This window comes from Oreochromis aureus, linkage group 23, assembly GCF_013358895.1.
Source record: "Oreochromis aureus strain Israel breed Guangdong linkage group 23, ZZ_aureus, whole genome shotgun sequence".
Lineage (NCBI taxonomy): Eukaryota > Metazoa > Chordata > Actinopteri > Cichliformes > Cichlidae > Oreochromis > Oreochromis aureus.
In genome coordinates this window covers 31,133,199-31,153,273 of record NC_052963.1, presented here as the reverse complement: position 1 = coordinate 31,153,273, position 20,075 = coordinate 31,133,199, and the positions used below count along the sequence as shown (strand labels likewise).

Below are 20,075 nucleotides of genomic sequence, written 5' to 3'. Positions count from 1 at the left end.
AGATTTGTTCCATTCAACCACATCCCAAAGGTGCTCTACTGTATAGAGATCTGATGTCATTGGATTACAATGAACTCTTCTTCATATTCAAGAAATCAGTTAGACACAGTATGAGCTTGTTTTTAACCATCAAAACTTCAAAACCTGTCATCTTAAGTTTTCTTCCAAACACACACAAAAAGGCAATTGTGTCAATAAAGATTAAGTTGCTCAGTCACATAATCAAAATAATAAAAAAAAAGACAATAATTTGGCATCAAATCATCCCCAAAGCCATGTAAATTATATTCAGATTAATTGTGCTGATGCACCTTAATGGTAGCAGATGTTCACACACTACTGTAGGAGGTGCTTGTTGAAAAGTCTGGAAACACATGGGATATTAGATCATATCCTGTCACTCCTTCTTGGCATGCTGTTCTTCCACTTTTTAATTTATTTTCAGATGACTAATCTGTCTCCCAAATGAAAGCTATCTGAGAGCACACCGCTGTAAACAGATTGAATTTTCAGAGCTATTTTAGCAGCTCTTATCAGCAGTCCGCACTCCACTGGTTTACAAATCAGTGTGCCCTGGAGAACAAGACTGATTGAGCAAGTGCATCCAAAATTTTTTTTTTTTTTTACACACTGAATGTATAATCACTGCTGTACAGTTTAAGTTTGTTTAGTTGTTGTCAAATCCAGACACAAATTTACCAGAAGTTAACACAGCACAAAGTTATTACATTTAAACTGAAATGGCATGCTGTGAGGAGAAAACGAGGGAAACATGGGGAAAAAATATGAGAAAAAAGGAAAGAATTTGTGTTTTTGGCTCCCTGTCAGGTCAGAGCTGTCTCTCTTACTCACTCCTTTCCTTTTTCACTCTCGCCTGCCTGTCTTTCCCTTAACTTTCCCTCTCCCACTCCCACTTCGCTCTCACATCTGGAGGGTATCTGGAGTGGCTGTGTGACTCCAAGCCTACTATGGGACAGCCTGTGTTTGAACTGGAAGTCAGACTTCAGTGCGTTTCAGCTAACATTGTTCGGAAGGGGTAAAGTAAAGCAGGAGACCATAATTTTACTTTGTAGACTTTACTGCCGCATGTTTTATGGGTGGCTGTTGCATTTATATGGAGCTTAGACTGAGCTTTGAGTGTCATTCATCCATGCATGACCATTCTGGTATGTGCATTTTAGACAATCTGCACAGTCAAACTACTTTACAGCCTCTCCTCTGCTGAGAACGAGCTAAACAGCATGAAAACAAGATAATGACATTTTAAATGCATAGTATCTCTGCCTCTAAAGGCTGTTCTCACTTCAAGTCTCTAAATAATAAGGTACCATAGTGTTGTCAACTTCTCGATTGCTTTAAACTCCTCTCTAACCCCTGGATGCTCTGATGTTTTGATTCTGGCTGTTGTCGACATCATACAAAGTGCATTTTGCTGTGGGCGTGTGCATGCTGTACTGTGAGTTTTCTGTGTGCGCGCTGCTGTTCCTCTGATAGATACTGTGGAGTGTCGAGCAGAAAGAGCTCCTCTGATAAATGGCTTTTATACCTGTACCTTGAGAGTTGCCTTGAGTGGAATATTTCTGCCAGCATTAGAGGAGATGTTTAGAAGGATGATTTTCCCTGGCTTTATCAAAGCACAAGTCTCATGTAAGCAGTGCTGACCTATAGCGCCTGTCAGAGAATTGCAAAAGGCTGAACTCTTATTTTGCTATTTAACTTATAAATGAAAAGATTAGACCACATGTTGTTTTTTTGTGTTAGTTTTGTTGCCTTTTTGGGGTTCTTCTGCAAAACTATTTGAAATGAAACAAGATCAAGCTGTCATGGGTGATAAATGTTCTTTTCCAAACTAGACCGTGCAGTTGGTGAAGAGTGAAGTTTCAGACACAGAGCGGTCTCTCTTTTCTTGTTGACTTGGTGCGTACATGACACAGTTTCATTTGTTTTAGACAGAATGGTGCTTCAGGATTCAGTGTTAGTGGATTTAAAGGGTTATGGAATGATGCATTTTATATTAATGCTAGTCATGAAATTGCTTTAAAAATATAATGGGTTGTGATGCACTGTTAAATTATTCCTTTCCTTTTTTTGTTTCTTGCAGTATTTAACAGCCTACTTGTATCTAAATGTCAAATATATATATATTTTTTATCTGAAAGGGTTGTTTGGTTTTTGAATAATCATTTAACACAATAAGTTTGGATTAAAGCATAGACTGTATATAAAAGATGGACATAGCCATGTGTTAGGACAGTTCCATTATGAAGCCTCAAGTTGACTGTGTTTATTGTTGCCATCTTAGCCTTTTGACATAAAACATCATGACACACGGGGATTATCTAACTGCTGTGTTTAGTGTCTTTTTGGTCTTTCATGGGGATTGTAATTTACAACATTAACTTGACATTGTACTCAATAAGACTTGAAGCTATGAATTTAGAGATAAAAAGTGTTTACTGAGGTCACAGGTGAGCATGTGGGCTACTTTCTGATAGACCTCTGTAAAACTGAATGTTTTTCTAAATGACAGAAGTCAGTCCCTGTTGGCCACTGGAAAGGAAGCATGTATATTGTACTCCCACTCTAGCTTAACTTTTCAGAGTTCAAAAGCTACAACTGTCTTTTATAAGTTACAAAAATATATCTAAAAAGGTAAAGTTATGTAGCCCAGTTTGGCCTGTTGATGGAAATGTTGTCTCAAGACTCCAATACCTAAATCCAGAGGTGTGGTCTAACAGTCAGTTTTGCTTAGAAAGTTTACCAATCACTCGAAGTAATAGTTTTCTGTATGACTTTATCAGTCTCTCACATCATCCAATTCTGGCACTCTCTTCTTTATGATGTTGCTTCAGTTCATTTGTTTATGTACAGTTAAGGTCCCACCGTAACGTGTTAGTCAGGTTGAGGTCTGGACTTTAACTGGGTCACTGCAACACCTCGATTCTTCTCTTTTTTAGCCATTCTGTTGTAGATTTGCTGTGCTCAGGCTCACTGTGCTTTGCACAAGCCTTATCTCGAATTGACTCTAGAATACTTCGGCATACAGAGGAGTTCATTGATGACTCAATGACCACAAGATGCCTAGGGCCTGTGGGTGTAAAACAAGCCTAAATCTTCACCCCTCCACCACTGTGCCTGATAGTTGGTTTGTGTTTGTGCAGATTTGTTGTACTTGGTGGTTGCCAAATGTGGCACTGTGCATTATGACCAAACATGTCCACTATGGTCTCATTTGTCCAAAGGACATTGTTCCTGAAGTCTTGTGGTTTGCTCAGATGCAGCTTTGCAAACCTAAACCATTTTACTCTGTTCTTTTTAGAGTGGAGAGTTTTTCTCCTCTCCTCTCTTCATTGCATACATTATTGACTCCTTCTGCAAAGAACACATTTAACAATAATGCCATCCCATAATTCATACAGATTCACCATTTGACTGTTTACAAAAATGATCAACAAAACTGACAAAGAGGCACATCTCATGTAAGCGTTTATTATAAGTGCATTTTACTCTTCGTACCATGGCATGATATGTTTTGAATGTTCAGCTGTTAAACCCACAGCTGAACATCATGTTGCTGTAATAAAATCAGCTTCTTATTGATGTGTAGATTTTTTCTTTGTATATTCCTAAATCTTGAAAACACCAACCTTTGTAATGAAGTTATAATTCTTGTTTACATGCATGAAACAACAACAGTAGTATACAGTACAGTTAAAAAACATTGGGATGATGTAAGACCCACATCTGGACACTACAGGTTCAGTCAGTGCAGTCTGTTTATCTGTCTTATATGTATCAAATGAAGTGGTTATACTTTGCCAGATATAACAACAAATATAATAACCTTGTTTGGAAAAAAATGTGTATGAAAATTTGTTTTTAACCAGAAACAAAGGAAAATCACCAGCATAACTTTTTATTGTCAATTAGTTGTGTTAATTGATCTTTCATTTACTCAAGTATAGTAGACATTTTTAGCCAGGAACCTGATTTTAGCCATAGATTTCTGTGAGATAAGGTATCACAGACAGGTAATGTCAGGGGAGACCAGTCATGCTAAAAACCCTGCTTTCCTATGCAGATCTTTTAGGTAAAAAATGCAGAGTTGAAAACCCCTGTATGTTTTCAGAGGATGACATGAGGGGAAAGTCACACAAAGACAGAAATAACAAAGTCCACAATGACCATAAAGCAGAAATCCAAAGGCTTACTGATAAATTCAGGCCAAACAGGGAATATGCTAGATAAGCAGATGCACACACACAGATACCACACACAGTGCTGATTAGGGAAGTGGAGACAGGTTAGGAGAAAGACAGAGCTCAACATAATCAAGACATTCAACAGGCAGAACTAAACCCCAAAACAAGATACAAGATTAAAATAGCTAACAGAAGAAAACAGGAAAGGAACGACAATCATAATTAAAAAACAGAGATGCTGAAACATGGATGAAAAACATCAGAGCTAAACACATAAGACAAGACAGAAGGAGGAACTGTAACAAAAAAAGCTAAATTGTCGTTATTATTATTATTACTAATATTATTGAAATGATCTTGCTTTCAGGTGAGACACATAATACAAAGACACTTAAAATAGTATGTGACCTCACGTGATACATACAATCAAGAGTCTTCAAAATGGATCTTGAAGTATTTTTGTTTTGTTTTGAATCAAGCAAACAAACAAATAAATAATAGAACTATAATCAAGTGCAGACATAACTCAGAACTCAATAATTAGAAAACAGTAACTAGAACTAAAAACAAGTTTTAAAACGCAGGTTTTTAGAATCATAATGAAATTAAGTTGAAATTAAGATGATAATAAACAAGGATCCCAAAACGCCAAAGCAACTCAAAACCCCTGGAACCAGACCAGGGACCATGACACAAGCCCTTCAAATTATGTGCAACAATGTCTTGTACATGTGTGAAAAATGACAGATAAGCTTAGAATACGTCAGCATTGCACAATGATTTTGGATCGATTGAAGAATCTCATACACAATTCACCGCAGACTGACCTCGCTTCTTAATTAGCCCAAGTAGTTTTCCAGAACAAATTTCCAACTTTGGAAGAGAGATGATCTGACAAGTGCAGACACGCTTGGAAATTTTTACTATTTAGCTGCTGGCACCATGGCCGAGGAAAGAATCTAATAAACTAAGGAAAATTAGGTCAGATTGCAAGTTGTCCTGGATGGAAATCTCTAAAGCAAGCTAACACAATGACCATACCAGGTGGCTAATTGAATTGTTTACTTTAGGTCAGACCTGAAAAGCATTCAACCAGATTAATTTCACAGAAAAAAGAAGAAGAAGAAAAAAAATGCTTCTTTTAATTTCCCTATATCTTAGTTAGCATAAAGCATAGAGCCACAATTTTACTCTTTGAGAACTTGTTCTGAAAAAGTATAACATTTATCATTCTTAAATAACTGATCAAAATCTCTCTGCTTGACAAATGCACACATCATACAAATTCCATATCTCTGGTTTGTAAAGTGGAGTTTTTGTCCCACATTTGTGTTCTTTAAACCCAGTCTGAACCTTTTGATGAGCGACAGAGTTATTGTAGGTCATCCAGAGGGGAGCGTGGACTTCTTAACCAAATTTCATGCTAATCAGTGCAAAGGTTTGAAGAACACAAAGTCATTGGCATTCATCCTCTGTAGAACACAAATATCTCCACAACTTTTTAAAAACAATGGATTCCTTAATTATGAAGATATATTATTCAGGATCGAGCCTACAAGGCAGATAGAATTTTGCAAATTTTCCCAGATCACAATAATAACTAAACCCATCTTGCTTTAAACTCCATCTTTGTAGCTGTACTAATTAGTGTCCTGTGAGAGCCTGTTGGCCAGTGAAGTCACAGCAACAGGCTTGATTTAGGTAATACAATAGATAGATAGTTCATGCAGTGAGTATTGTTTTCAAAGTGACTGCCCTCTCCAAACGGTTTCTGACTTCCCAGCTGGTTCTGTTGACTAATCAGCACGTCTAATTAGAAAGTAGCTGACTTAAAGATAGACATTACTATTCGTTAAAATCCTACCCGAGCTAAAAAGGTTACGAATCAGTGTTTTCCTACTAAACTTAAGTAGAAGCCTCTGCAGAATATGAGAAGGCTTTCCACAACCATTAAATGTGTTTGTGTTAGGGTTAAGCCAACATAAGCCAACCACACTGGTGGTGGAAATCCCACTGATTGAGAAACAGCCATGTTCTGTTCTGCAGAGATGCTTTTCTGCTTGGTTTAGCAAACTATGCACACAGATTCCCAATGTTCTTTTTATGCATTTCAGCAGCCCCTGTGTCCTGCAACAGAGGCTGCAAACAGCTGCGCAATTATACAGCTGTTTTACACACTGAAGGTACTTCTTACTTTTGATTGTATTATGGTGTCTAAAATCTACAGTCCCCTTTCAGCTTATGTATGATATATAGTCATCACACCTTCTTGAAGCAGGGCTCTTTTTCTTATCTTTTAGTCATTCATTTAGGATCAGTCAGGTTGCCAGTTGTCTCTCACCAGGAAGAACTGTGTTCAGTACAGGAAACATACAGTAAGAAAGCAATTTCTTTTCTCTTCAGCTTGCTGTTGATATGTTTTTCCAGAGCTTTGAAATGATGCAGTCAAAACGAAACCAGAGAATGTGTGATGATGGCAGAGATTTAACCCTCACAGTGTAGTTTATTTAGTGACCTGGAATAGACCACAAAAAAAAAATCTGCTACTTGAAAAAATAAGTTTGAATCTATGAATTCACATGTTGTTTCTCTGCTGGACTGGATGGTAAATTTGGAGGTGAGATTTATAGATTTGCTGTCCTGTTGTTTTCTTTCCTCACAATATAACAACTGCTTCTTTATAGTGGTGTCAAGAATCTGATTACCTCACCCTAAAACCTCAAAGTCGATTCATGGAGTGTATGTGAGCAGGCCAGTTTTTCAGATCAAGATGATGATCATGGTGGTGCATGGTGTTTATGAATGCAGATATATTTAAACTGTTTTCAGACAACAGCCAGTGGTTTTTGACATCATATTTTGGCAATTGCACTCCTCTTTTTGCTCTCCGCACAGGCTGTTTACCTGCATGCAACCAATTTCTGCTCAAACCTGACTGGTCAATGAACTCCGATTACAACTGGGCTGCACATGGAAAACAGAAAGTTTTTTGTCCTCCCTTACATAATCTGTTGATAGAGAATAAAGAAATGCTCTCAACCTAAGTCTAGTTATGTTGGAGGTTTCTTCTTGTTGAAAGGGAGGTTTTCCTCCCAGCTGTCACCAAGGGCTGCTCAATTTCAACTTAAGTATTTCTTTTTATTGTTTGAATTATATAAGTAAATGTTTTTTTTTAATAAATTATATAAATAAATTTGATCCAAATTAAACTGAATTCAGATAGAATTTACATCTATGTATCACTACTTGTTAAAATTCATTCACTTTTTTCAGTATAAGACAGGTGTAAATTAGATCATAAAGAATTTCCCCCTACAATTCTGAAAAAACTGCCCCAGAAAGGTAGTACATGACTTACTTTTCAAAAAAATTTACATGATTCCATAACAAACATTGCTTTGGTGAAGCATGGCAGTGTCATTATTGTAACCATGTTTGACTGTTTTAATAGCCAAAGACTGTAGCGTGTGAGGTCCTGTTTCCAGGAACAAAATGCTCACTGACCTGATGCTTATAACTTCACTATCCATGTTCTTGTGCAACAGGAGAGATGGCCTTTCTCAAGCATTCCATCCTGCACGCCCTGAGTGTGCTGCTCTTGGCCTGGGTGTTGGTGCAATGCCAGGCCCCTGCTGAACCAGAGGAAGAGGAGGAGGAAGAGCCAACAGAGGAAACAGAAACTGCAACAGAGGTGACGAAATCTGAGGCGGAGATCTGTCCGCAGGATTGCAGCTGTACAGCAGAGGGGGTAGTGGACTGCCCCGGAGTCAACCTCATCGAGTTCCCCGCTAAGCTGTCGGAAAAAACCCGCCAGCTCTCTCTACAGGTCTTTCATGTACTCCCATAAATACCAATACAAAACCAAAGTTTGGAATCCTGCATTTACAATCTGTGTTGTGTTTTCTGATGCTAGAACAACAAGATCGAGGAGATAACGGTCGAGCATATTTCCCATCTGCATCAGCTTGAGACTCTTAATCTTCAGAATAACTGGCTCACCTCAGATGGTAAACACTGTCACACAATCTAAACACTCAGCAGGAACCTGGTGTTCAAAGTGGGAACAGCTTACAAGACATGTTTTTGAGGTTGTTTTCTGAGGCCCTGTTGAATTCCTTTTGTTTTTTTCATTCTCAGATGTCGATCTGTGTTGACCCATTTTGTAGAAAATTAGAGCTTTTGCCTGTCTGTCCAACTAGGAGGAATTTTTGATTAGTAGCTAGTCTGGCCTTGGGTTAAGTATCTATAATTTGACTAACTGTTTATGGTACCAAAATACCTTCAAAATAAACCCGAATGCAGCAGAGGAAATGCAGTTGTTTTGTTCATTTCCTCTAACAACTGGTCCTCGCAGCTGAAAGTCACATCCATGAAATGAATAACAATTAATGGGAACATAAGAATCAATTTTCCTTTGATCGAAAAGTCTTAGCCTTGCTCTAGAACACGTTTTGCAAAGTTGGAAAACCTTACTGTCTTATAGGGACCATAAAGCTGGTTTTACACTGTCATGTCAGGGTTTTGGTGCACAATAAGATGGCGTGCTAAGTTATCAGCTAATGCTAGCAAGATGGATTTATAAACTGTTCAGGTGTATTGCACACACATTTGCTACTTATTGCTAAGTAAGCAACTAATAAAATACAGTAACTTTACTCACCAAACATGAAGCACAAACTTCTTGTACTGGCTGTACCTGGCAACTGTACCACACAGCAAGCCATGTAATTTAAAAAAGAGAAAGACCGAAAATTAAGCTGGAGAAAGCTGCTCCTTATCTTACAAGTGCTAAAGAGATAACACAAATCCTGCATCTTCAGTTGTTGAACACTTGAACAAACATTTATAGGAAAAAGAGCGCTTCTACATTTAGCATGCCAGATAAATAACTGATTAGATGCTTAAAGCTGCAGAATATTAAAGATGTAAACTTACCAATTTCACTTAGATCAGCTGGATGGAGATGTGGTCCTTACTGTTATTCAGACACTGCTAACAAAATGCTGTTTGACCGTGTTATAAGATAAGATAAGATAAGATAAGATAACTCTTTATTGTCATTGCACAGTCATACATAGTACACTAGTACAATGAAATTGGAAAACTGTCCTACGTCGGCAACAACCAACCATGTAACACAACACAACATGACACGATACGACACATCACAACGCAACACAAACAACACAACACAGTATAATAACTTAGTTAAAAAGAAGAAGAAGAAGAAGTGTATTTGTATTACTGTTATTATTGCACATTAATTATTATTGCACCTTGTTATAAATATAAATATTATTATTATTATTACTGTTTTTACCGTTGTTAACGGTAAGTCCAGGTAGGTAGCCAGTCAAGTTTAGCTATTTGCATTGACTAGGGCTATTGCCCTGTTGTAAAAGCTGTCCTTGAGTCTATTCGTTCGGGACCTCAGCAGCCTGAACCTCCTGCCAGACGGCAGCAGCTTAAACACCCGGTGTCCTGGGTGTGTGCAGTCCCGTAGGATGCTGCGTGCCCTCTTGAGACAGCGAGTGCTGTACAGGTCCTTCAGGGAGGGAAGAGGATGTCCAATGATTTTTTGGGCCATGTTGATGACCCTCTGTAGCTACAGTTAGCTAAAGTTAGGGTTTTTGTTCTGTCACAGTGTAACTTCGATACTCTAGCATCCTTCCTGCTGCTGTCTAACAAAGAAAGAAGCCAACAGTACCCTGAGTCATCTTAAATAAATAGAAGCTTTCTGATATTCCCCCTAAGACCAATTTTCTTCCTCAATGTACGAAACAATACTAAAAATAAGTACAAAACATTGCAGAACCAAGTGCAGAAGGCTATTGCTCAGTTTTAACTTTGCACTGCCATTAAAAACAGAGACAGAAAAACAAACGTCACACCTGCCCACTGTTTGCTCCTACTGGCTCAGCCTCTGTGTTCTCCTGTGATGGTCTCATTGGTCCAACTCCATACCTATTGGTTAATATTATTCTGGATCATGCTGCTGTTAAGATGAACAGACAGCTTAAAGGGTTTTTTTTTATGTCCCTAGCCAGCTGTGCTAACAGCTGGTTTCTGTTTTTATTGCTAACGTTAAATAAAATTTTTTTGCCGTAATGGGACCTTTTTTGGAAAATGTAAGATTAAAGTGCCACAATGGACAAGATTTTATCTAGGTTACCATGTGGTATCTATCTAACAAAAGTGTTTGTTTTGATCAAAATATTTCAACACATTTTCAAACTAACTATCAGAAAATATTAATTTACTTACTTAAAATGATTAACCACCCTCCTGGGTGCCTGAACACTTTCCTACTTAATTAATAGTGTGTCACGGTGGCCCAGGGAAAAACACAAAATTCAAGCAGAAATCCCAAGCTGCTTACAAACTGGTAGAAAATATTTAGCAAGTTCAAAGGATTTTAATTGTGCATAGACCTCCAGCTTTCATAAACATACATCAATTTGAGACAAAACAGGATATTCTTGATTCCCAAGACAAAAATAGCACCATTTTGTCAAAGTTGCTGGTGGTATGTAATTAGGGAGTCTCTCTAAAATGATAATTTATCAAAAAGAAAGAACAACATCTTTTCCAAACCCTAATGAACTGGTTTGTAGTGCCTCTCAAGTGGGTGAACGTGAAAGTAAACAATGAGTGTACAAACCCCCCCAAAACTGCAAAGCACAAAGGTCCAAACAGGACATAAGCCACAGTCATATGATCGATAAACCTGCAACTAATACCATTTCTTCTAAAATCTACAATCCTCAGGTCAATTTTGGGACCAGTGCCAAAACTGATAAGTGACACAGGTCTGGTTACAATGGTAAATATGTTTTATTCTGTTAAAGGGTGGAATTCAAGAACAATGTGTCAAAAATCCTTGTTTCTTTTCAACAGGCCTTGAAGATGAAGGGTTTGAGATGCTTGAACAACTGGCTTATTTATACTTGGCAAATAACAAGGTGAGTCATACAGCGGGAGTTTAGATATTTCTCTCAGTTGTGTTCTGCTTGACTGACAGTGTCAGCTAACAGAGGGAGGTGGTATAGTTGCTCCTCATATAGTGTGTACAAGCTTATGCTTGTGATCACTTCCAGTATGGCTGTGCCATCTGTTTGGAGCTAAAATGTTACCGACCTTTCAGTCACAGAGAACAAGAGAAAAAGGATGGAAGGATTTATTTGTGCCCTCACAATATAGGATGCGAAAAGAATAGAGGGTTTTTAAATTCTCGCTAATCTTTAAAGACACCGATGCTACTTTAATCCATAAACCACATTATAAAGGAGAGCGCTTCAAATGAACATCTAATCTCAGTGATGCTTCTCTCATTTTTGAATTTCCTGTTATTGTGTACACTGTAGTGTTAGTTTTCAGCATGGGATGACAAAAACGAGGAAAACATAGCTTTTATGCCACACATATTTGGGAGGACAGCATGCCTGTGTCAAAACAAATAAGTATTCATAAAGTCCTTGTATCAAAAATTAGAATTAGTGGGCCTTACAGAACAACCCATAGGACCAAACACTATGCCTATTAACATTTTCAGATATGCGATATCTCTATTTCTTAAGGTTTTATTAAAACCAATGAACTGGACTGAAAAGAACTGACATGATTCATGTACAAATATTTTTTAAGCTACAGGACGTTGCAGTAGTTGTCCCAATATATACTGTATGGGTATAATTTTGCAGGGCTTGTCGTTTCAAGTGCAATAGCTCCATAGAACAACATGAACGGGAAAGATGTTAAAAGCATAAAATAAATAGAAATGATCAGTTAATCTTCAAAGCATAGTAAAATATTCAGTGAGATCTGTGATCATTACCTTAAGTGTGTTTTCTTGTTAGCACACTAATAATTGTGTCATATTAATTTGGGGCAACCCCTCCATGAATTGCCACCTTATCGTGGTAAGGGGTTTGTTTGTGTCCCTCTTATTATATTATCAGAGGCCTCACTGGTAGGGTTAGCCAAGGCAAATAGGTTCTGTGTGAGGGGCAAGTAAAAGAGTGATTCAGATGACCGCTATTAAATGAAAAAACAAACAAATAAAAGAACCGAATTACCCTGCTCGGGATAGGGTTATCGGGCCCCACCCGAGAGCCAAGCCTAGGGAGGGAGCTTGAGAGAGAATATATGGGCTTTAGCGTCCTAAAGAGGAGACATCCTCAATGATCACCTGTTTTATTAATCATCTCATCTGCAAGGTGTTGCAGTTGCTAGCACAATTGCCTCAGAGCAAGAAGGTGCTCATTTTGACTCTACCATCTAGCTGGGGCATTTTTGGGAAAATTTGTTTTCATCTATTCTAGCTGGAATAGATGAATGGTCTCATGAGAGATCTGCAGCTGTATGTTCTGAGCACTAAGGTGAAGAGAGGAACTGAGCTGTCAATTCATCTTGACAACCTGGCGATGAGTTGGATCAAGTGGATGGGGAGGACACTGGATATATGTAATATATATATATATATATATATATATATATATATATATATATATATATATATATATATATATATATATATATATATATATATATATATATATATGTGTATATATGACATAACATTTTGACCACTGACCGTATTTGGATATTTGGATCAGGCAGTGCTAGCAAGCTTTATCAGTAAGACACATATATAATCTATGGGTGTATTGCACAGAGATGGGTTGATAATTATCATTCAAATAAAATACAAGAATTATACTCACTAAAACTGGAGCACAGCTCTTGGTCTGATAGTACAAATAACTTCATAGCAAAGCATATCGCTTGATAATTTAATTAAAAATGCTCAACATAATGTCCTGTTATGGCTTTTTGTGCTTGCAGCTCACCTTAGCACCAAAGGTCCTGCCCCCCTCTTTGGTCAGTGCTGACTTCGCTGCTAATCAGCTTACAAGGATCTTTCCATATACATTTGGTCATAAGCCAAAACTGAGGTAAGAGATGTGCATGTTTGTGTAAATTTACCCCAGATTCCTTGAGTTACTCAGTTAACACATGTCTCATGGTCGTGGCTCCCAGGTCTGTGTATCTCCATAACAACAAGCTGACTGATGCAGGTCTCCCTGAACATATGTTCAATGCCTCTGACAACCTGGAGATCCTAACCATGTCTAGCAACTTCTTGAGGGTTGTTCCCAAGAACCTGCCTCCGACTCTTTACCGTCTTCATCTGAAGGTTTAACATCGCATCATACTCGGACAGTAGAGGGTTTAAGATGTTTGTTTAATTCATAAATGTACAGATGTAATCCTAAACTAAAGCTTTGTATATAAAAATGCAAAAACCTTACCTGATTAAAATTCGGCCTGTAGGTAGTCACCTTGGGCATCACTGCACCATTTCAAGTGCTTTACATATCTATAGTATGCACACATACACTACTGGTCAAAAGTTTTAGTACACCCCAGTTTTTTCAGTTATTTATTACAATTTAAGTTATTCAAGTCCAATGAATATCTTGAAATGGTACAAAGGTAAGTGGTGAACTGCCAGAGGTTATAAAAAAAGGTAAGGTTACCCAAAACGGAAAATTAATGTACATTTCAGAATTGTACAAAAAGGCCTTTTTCAGGGAACACAAAATGGGTTAACAATTTAAAGCCATTCTGCAGCAATGGAGGGTTGACCAAGCCTTGAAAACTGGTGCTAGTAATTCCTACAGATGTTCCAACTTTTCTCGATCACTTAGAACCCCAGTGTTGGAACACACTGTGGTACCATACCCTTGTGAGCATCAGTTGAACAGTATTGTACTGCAGAAAGTAGTGTGTGTGTTGCTACAAAAATGATAATAAAAAGGAAATTAACAATGGAAGACAGACTTGTAGGTCTTTCCGACAGAGAAATTGCAAAGAAAGTCAAGGTGTCAGTAAGTACAGTTTCCTTCATCATCAAAAGGCACTCAGATCCTGGGGCAAACTCTGACAGGAAGAGGTCTGGCAGACCCAGAGCCACACCTGAAGCAGACGACAAGTTTCTGAGAGTTAACAGCTTGCGTGATAGGCGGCTCACAGCGCAACAGCTTCAAGCACAGCTTAATATTGGTCGTAGTAAGCAAGTCTCAGCTTCAACTGTGAAGAGAAGACTGTGCTGTGGGTTTGACAGGACACGTTGCAGAAAGAAAGCCATTGCTAAGATGACAGAATAAGACAAAGATACTTGCCTGGGCCATGAAACAGCACCATTGGACTACTGAAGACTGGAAGACTTGTATAGAGTGAGAGGTACCCTGAACCAAAACCTACCACTGCATTCTGCAGCGCCATGCAATACCCACTGGTATGCCCCTAGTTGGTCAGGGGTTCATCCTGCAGCAAGATATGACCCAAAACAAGTCCAACCCATGCCTGAACTACCCTGAGGTAAAAAGAACAAGATGGTAAGCTTGAAAATATGGAGTGGCCAGCACAATCTCTGGTATTAAACCCCATCAAGCTGGTCTGGCATGAACTGGACAGAAGTGTGAAAGCAAAGCAGTCTACAAGTGCCACACATTTGTGGGAACGTCTGCAACAGATATGGGAATAACTCTTTAAGAATATTTGATTTCTGTTGTAGAAAGAATGCCACGGGTGTGTTCAGCTGTTATATCTGCCAAAGGTGGCTACTTTGAAGGGTCAAAAGTTTAGAATACATTTTTGTCTATAAATTGATTGCATCATTTTTTTTAAAACTCCAATTTCTTATTTGTACTATTCTTTCATTTCAGAGTGCAATGAGACATTAAACTGCGTAATTTCCAATAAAAAACTGGGAAAATTGGTGTGTTCTATAACTTTTGACCAGTAGTATATATATTTATGTGTATGTGTGTGTGTGTGTGTGTGTACCTGGCTACAGACATTTTTTCCCATGTTTCAAACAGCGACCCTTTAACTTAAAGTAGCAGGAGCCAAATTCAGGCAAAAAGAGCAGGAGGTGAGCAAAGATTGTGTTGCGCATGTCTGTTTTCAACAAACTGTTTGCCAGTTTACAATGTTGCCTATAGTACATCCCACACAATGTCACAGTACAATTCTGTGTTGACCGTCCCAGGGAGAGGAATTCATGGTAAACAACTTAGTAAATGTCACAAAAAACAAGGAGTGTGCTCCTGGTGTGCCTCTTTTGAACTTTGACACTGGACTTTTTGATTGAGAACTTCTCCTTGGTCTCCAGCTTTCCATTCCAGACAATCCTTGACTATAAAGTCAGGTCATTTTGACAAGGAACTTGATGTTTGCTCTTATCTTTAAGCAGATCCAGTCATCTGCAGTGCAGATAGTCAGAACACTACTTTCAGAAAATTGCATAAATAGCAACACTTGAAGTGGTGCAGGTAGGCAAAAGGCTCTGCCTATCAAGGGAGATTGGCCAAATTTAACCCAGCTATGATTTCTTCTTTTAGTGGGTGCAGTTGCTGAACTTTGTGATTCCACCTAACAATGTTAATATTGTTTTGTTGCAGAGAAACAAGCTGGAGAAAATCCCAGCAGGAGCTTTTGACAGCTTGCCCAATCTCAGAGAATTATATCTTCAGAACAACCTTCTCAGCAATGAGGGCATGGACAATGAGACTTTCAGGTGGACAAAAATCTTCACTCATGAAGTTTATCAATAAACAGATTTCAACATCTTGCCATTGCCAGTTGTGTAAATATCAAAACTATCCTTTCAAGGGCAAATTCTCTACAAAGACAACATCATATCCTTCCTTTTCTTTGCTTGTAGCCAACTCAGCAGCCTTGAGTGTTTGGATTTGTCAAATAACAACCTCAGCGTTGTCCCAAAGGGTCTCCCTCGCAGTCTTGTGCTGCTACACTTGGAGAAGAACGACATCCGCAGTATCCCTGGAGATGCTCTAACGTCAGCCCGAAATCTTGAATACCTGCTCCTCCACAATAACAAACTTCGTTCCCGTTCTATCCACCCAGCTGCCTTCCAGGTAAATATGGATGATATAAATGACCCAATTTAAATTGTAAGGACAAGTTGGAAGGAGTAATTTGTACAACAGCATGGCAATGAACATTATGCAACAGTGGATCACCCATTTGAAATCTTAAATTTGCTTTTCACTAGGGCTTGAAAAAGCTGCACACTCTTCACATGCACAACAATTTGCTGGAGCGCGTTCCCAGAGGCTTGCCTCGGCGAGCAAAGACCTTAATGCTGCTCCATAACTCTATTTCTGAAATTGGCCGCAACGACTTAACCTTGTTGTACACGCTGATAGAACTCAACCTCAGCTACAATAAGCTCACCAGCCCCAAGATGCACCGTGAGGCTTTTAGGAAGCTACGTCTGCTGGAAACCCTGGACCTGTCGGGGAACAGCCTTACCTCAATGCCCAGGGGTCTTCCTCGCAGTCTGCACGTGCTCGAAATCAAGAACAACCTGATCAACTCTATACCAGATGGTACGCTGACAAAGATGGAGAAGTTACGAAAGCTGATCCTGAGTGATAACCAGCTGAAACTGAACTCAGTCTACCAGGGAGCCTGGATGGAGCTCACTGCGCTCACAGTGAGTGGAAGAGACACAAGTGGGATAGTCAAAACAGCTTGGCAATGATGTTGTATACTGCATGAATCTGAATATTTAGAAACTTTATGAATGTTTAGTACTAGGTTCCTCCCTGATCTTTCACTAAATTACAGTTTGGTATGGTGCAGAAAAGGGCAAACGTAGGATTTTTTATACCAAGCAAAGTGGCTATTGGTTGGACATTAGTGATTTAGATGTTATAAAATTAAAAGTCAAGACTGGTCATAGTATGATGATAAAAACTGAATTAATGACGGATGGATCTTGGCATTGTTTTCATTTACAGTAACATTATCAATGTGAACTTTTTAATTTAAAACTTGATGTTGACAAAAATGGAAATATTTACTTGGATATAACACCAGTCAAAAATCTAAGGAATTGCTACAGCTGGCAAAAACCATTCAATAATCCTAAATATCGGGCGATCGTGGCTCAAGAGTTTGGAGCCCGCCCTGTAATCGGAAGGTTGTCGGTTCGAGCCCCAGCTCGGACAGTCTCGGTCGTTGTGTCCTTGGGCAAGACACTTCACCTACCGCCTACTGGTGTTGGCCAGAAGGGCCGATGGCGCGATATGGCAGCCTTGCTTCTGTCAGTCTGCCCCAGGGCAGCTGTGGCTACAACTGTAGCTTGCCTCCACCAGTTTGTGAATGTGTGTGTGAATGGGTGGATGACTGGGTATGTAAAGCGCTTTGGGGTCCTTAGGCGGGGCTAGTAAAAGCGCTATACAAATACAGGCCATTTACCATTTAAATAGATTGTTGTATAACAATTTTTCCATCACAATTTATACAAGACAATATGCTTGCTGTAGTCTTCGCCAAAATATAAGGCAGCACAATAGCGCTGCCAGCAATGGCAGAAACCTGCAATGCGAAATTTGAAAGTAATGATTCTGGGAATGAATCTTTCATTGCAAGAATGATTCATTCCAGATAAGTAGGGCTAATGGTTAGATGCAGACCAAATTTTCCAGGAGGTTTGTTATTAATTATGCATCTTTTATTTTTAGACGCTGGACCTGTCTGGCAACCTAATGACACACATCCCCGCTGACTTACCCGAGTCTCTGGAATACATTTACCTGCAAAATAACCGCATCTCCAGTATTCATGGTTCAGCTTTTGAAGGCACTCCCAACATCAAAGGCATCTTCCTCCGGTAAGGGACTCGCAAGTAAATATATTTAGTCTTTAGCTGTATATTTTCATGCCCTGATTTATTTATTTTTTCCAACCCAAATAGACAACTTTAAACCTTTTCACCCAATTTAGCCAGTAAATACTTTCAGATCAACATAATTAACAACAGCTTCTGTGGATAAACGATTTTCTTTATGGATTAAAATATGTAAAGATTTACGGTGGCACGGTGGTTAGCACTGTTGCCGCACAGCAAGAAGGTCCTGAGTTCAATTCCACCATCAGGCCGGGGTCTTTCTGTGTGGAGTTTGCATGTTCTCCCCGTGTTTGCGTGGGTTCCCTCCGGGTAGTCTGGCTTCCTGCCACCGTCCAAAGACATGCAGTTAGTAGGGATAGGTTAATTGGTTAATCCAAATTGCCCATAGGTGTGAGTGAATGTGAGCGCAAATGGTTGTCTGTCCCTGTGTGTTAGCCCTGCGACAGACTGGCGACCTGTCCAGGGTGTACCCCGCCTCTCGCCCTATGACAGCTGGGATAGGCTCCAGGACCCCCGCGACCCTGAAAAGGATAAGCGGAAGCAAATGGATGGATGGATTAAAATATGCATTTACTTCCAGCTGCTCAAAACTGTAAATTAGAGATCAAAAAATAATAAAAAGTGAGTCATATTGACGTAATTAAACTTCAGCTCTAAACAATAAAAACTGAACAGCATCTAGAAGTACTAGATCTGCTTTATCCTCAGTTTTACTAACAAGCCTCTTCCACACTCTTAAACCATTGAAATGGCCCCGTTACTGCTGATGTCACCTGTTCTCTGCAAAGGGACCACCAGGATGAATTAAACTCTTAAACACTTGTTTGCAAAAACTGTTTTATTGCATTACATGTTCAAGCATAGGCCTTCAAGCACAAGTCTGTTTTCCAAATGCATTGATCTTCACTGGGGGTAGGATACTCGTGCAATAGAAGAAAGACTTTGAGGTTAAAGATATTTAAACAGGTTGAAAAATGTTGTTTTACTACAAGAGACTCATAGACCTGCCACAGCTGCAGATGAACTTAAAACACCTGCGTGTCTTAATGTGTTTTCAGCCTGCTATAACTGTAGGCAAAGGGAGGTAGCAACAGCATAAAAATAAAAATAGCATAAAATGTTAATTTCACAGTAGGGGAGACCGGGGATAGTTGTAACATTTTTGACATTTCTGTCTGTAACTTGGAGCTCTTTTAAGGTAGTGGATTGAAAATTTAATGCAAAGTATTTACATGTCTCTGCTATTAAATAGTCCAGCTATTTTCTCTGCAGCACAATTACCCATTGCATGGTATGGTCTCAAACACAGAGAGTGAAATGTTACAATTAACCCCATAGTCTGGGTTAGTTGTAACATATCCTGGGGTGAAATGTAACACAATGAAATAAGGATACTGACAAAACATTAACATGTAATCTTTTTTATTCAACACTGCACTTAGAGCCATTTATGTAGCTATGTGTGTGACAGAATGCAGAAATCTAGCTTTTGAACATATTCCAACCCCCCAAAAAAGACAAATGATGGAATTTTCTGCAACTGAATATTTCATTAATTTTGGTTTGTCTTCCTTGAGTTTGGCCTCATTGGCTCAGTGGGCATTATAACCTACAACTCTTGCACCAACTTTGGAACATAACAATGAAGCTGAAAAAATGTAGTTGTGCACCAGCATCGCAATTCCATTACTTTTTGTCATGGCTTACCTTGGTGTGGTTTGCAAAGTGCTTCAGAAAGATGAGGAAATCTGTTTCTTGCACCCATCCTGATTTATTTCCACTACCAATACTTCCTACTGGTCCATCTCTGACACAGTGGTCTGCATAATGTATGTGTGGGAACACAAACAGTGGAGGAATTGTGTTGCCAATGGCATTAACCGCATATACAAAGGTGACCAGTGAACCTCTCTCTGCTGATGTCGTTGCCCCAACTTGTTTAATATAAGTTAAAGTAATAGTGTGGTAAGTTGTAACATCTGCATTATTGTTACAACTAACCCAGACTGTTGCTGCTACAACTGACCCAGACTCCTATAGCCATGAACTAGCTAACATTACAGCCAACGGCTAAAACATTAGCACTAAAGACCTACACAGAATATATCCCCATAGACATACAAATAAACTCATCAAACTTAAATTAT

General features: G+C 38.9%; 1 protein-coding gene across 1 annotated transcript in view; it reads left to right on the top strand.

Annotated features, from left to right (window-relative positions):
• The first annotated feature begins 886 nt into the window (after positions 1 to 886).
• Positions 887 to 20,075, top strand: part of podn (podocan) — a 28,748-nt gene continuing 9,559 nt past the window's right edge. The window contains exons 1-10 of the mRNA XM_039607243.1: positions 887 to 1,036; positions 7,748 to 8,028; positions 8,116 to 8,209; positions 11,100 to 11,164; positions 13,047 to 13,156; positions 13,242 to 13,398; positions 15,671 to 15,786; positions 15,934 to 16,147; positions 16,285 to 16,728; positions 17,762 to 17,910. Of these exons, the coding sequence (XP_039463177.1) occupies positions 7,753 to 8,028; positions 8,116 to 8,209; positions 11,100 to 11,164; positions 13,047 to 13,156; positions 13,242 to 13,398; positions 15,671 to 15,786; positions 15,934 to 16,147; positions 16,285 to 16,728; positions 17,762 to 17,910 (1,625 nt within the window). The 5' untranslated portion in view covers positions 887 to 1,036; positions 7,748 to 7,752. The remainder of the gene's footprint in view (positions 1,037 to 7,747; positions 8,029 to 8,115; positions 8,210 to 11,099; positions 11,165 to 13,046; positions 13,157 to 13,241; positions 13,399 to 15,670; positions 15,787 to 15,933; positions 16,148 to 16,284; positions 16,729 to 17,761; positions 17,911 to 20,075) is intronic.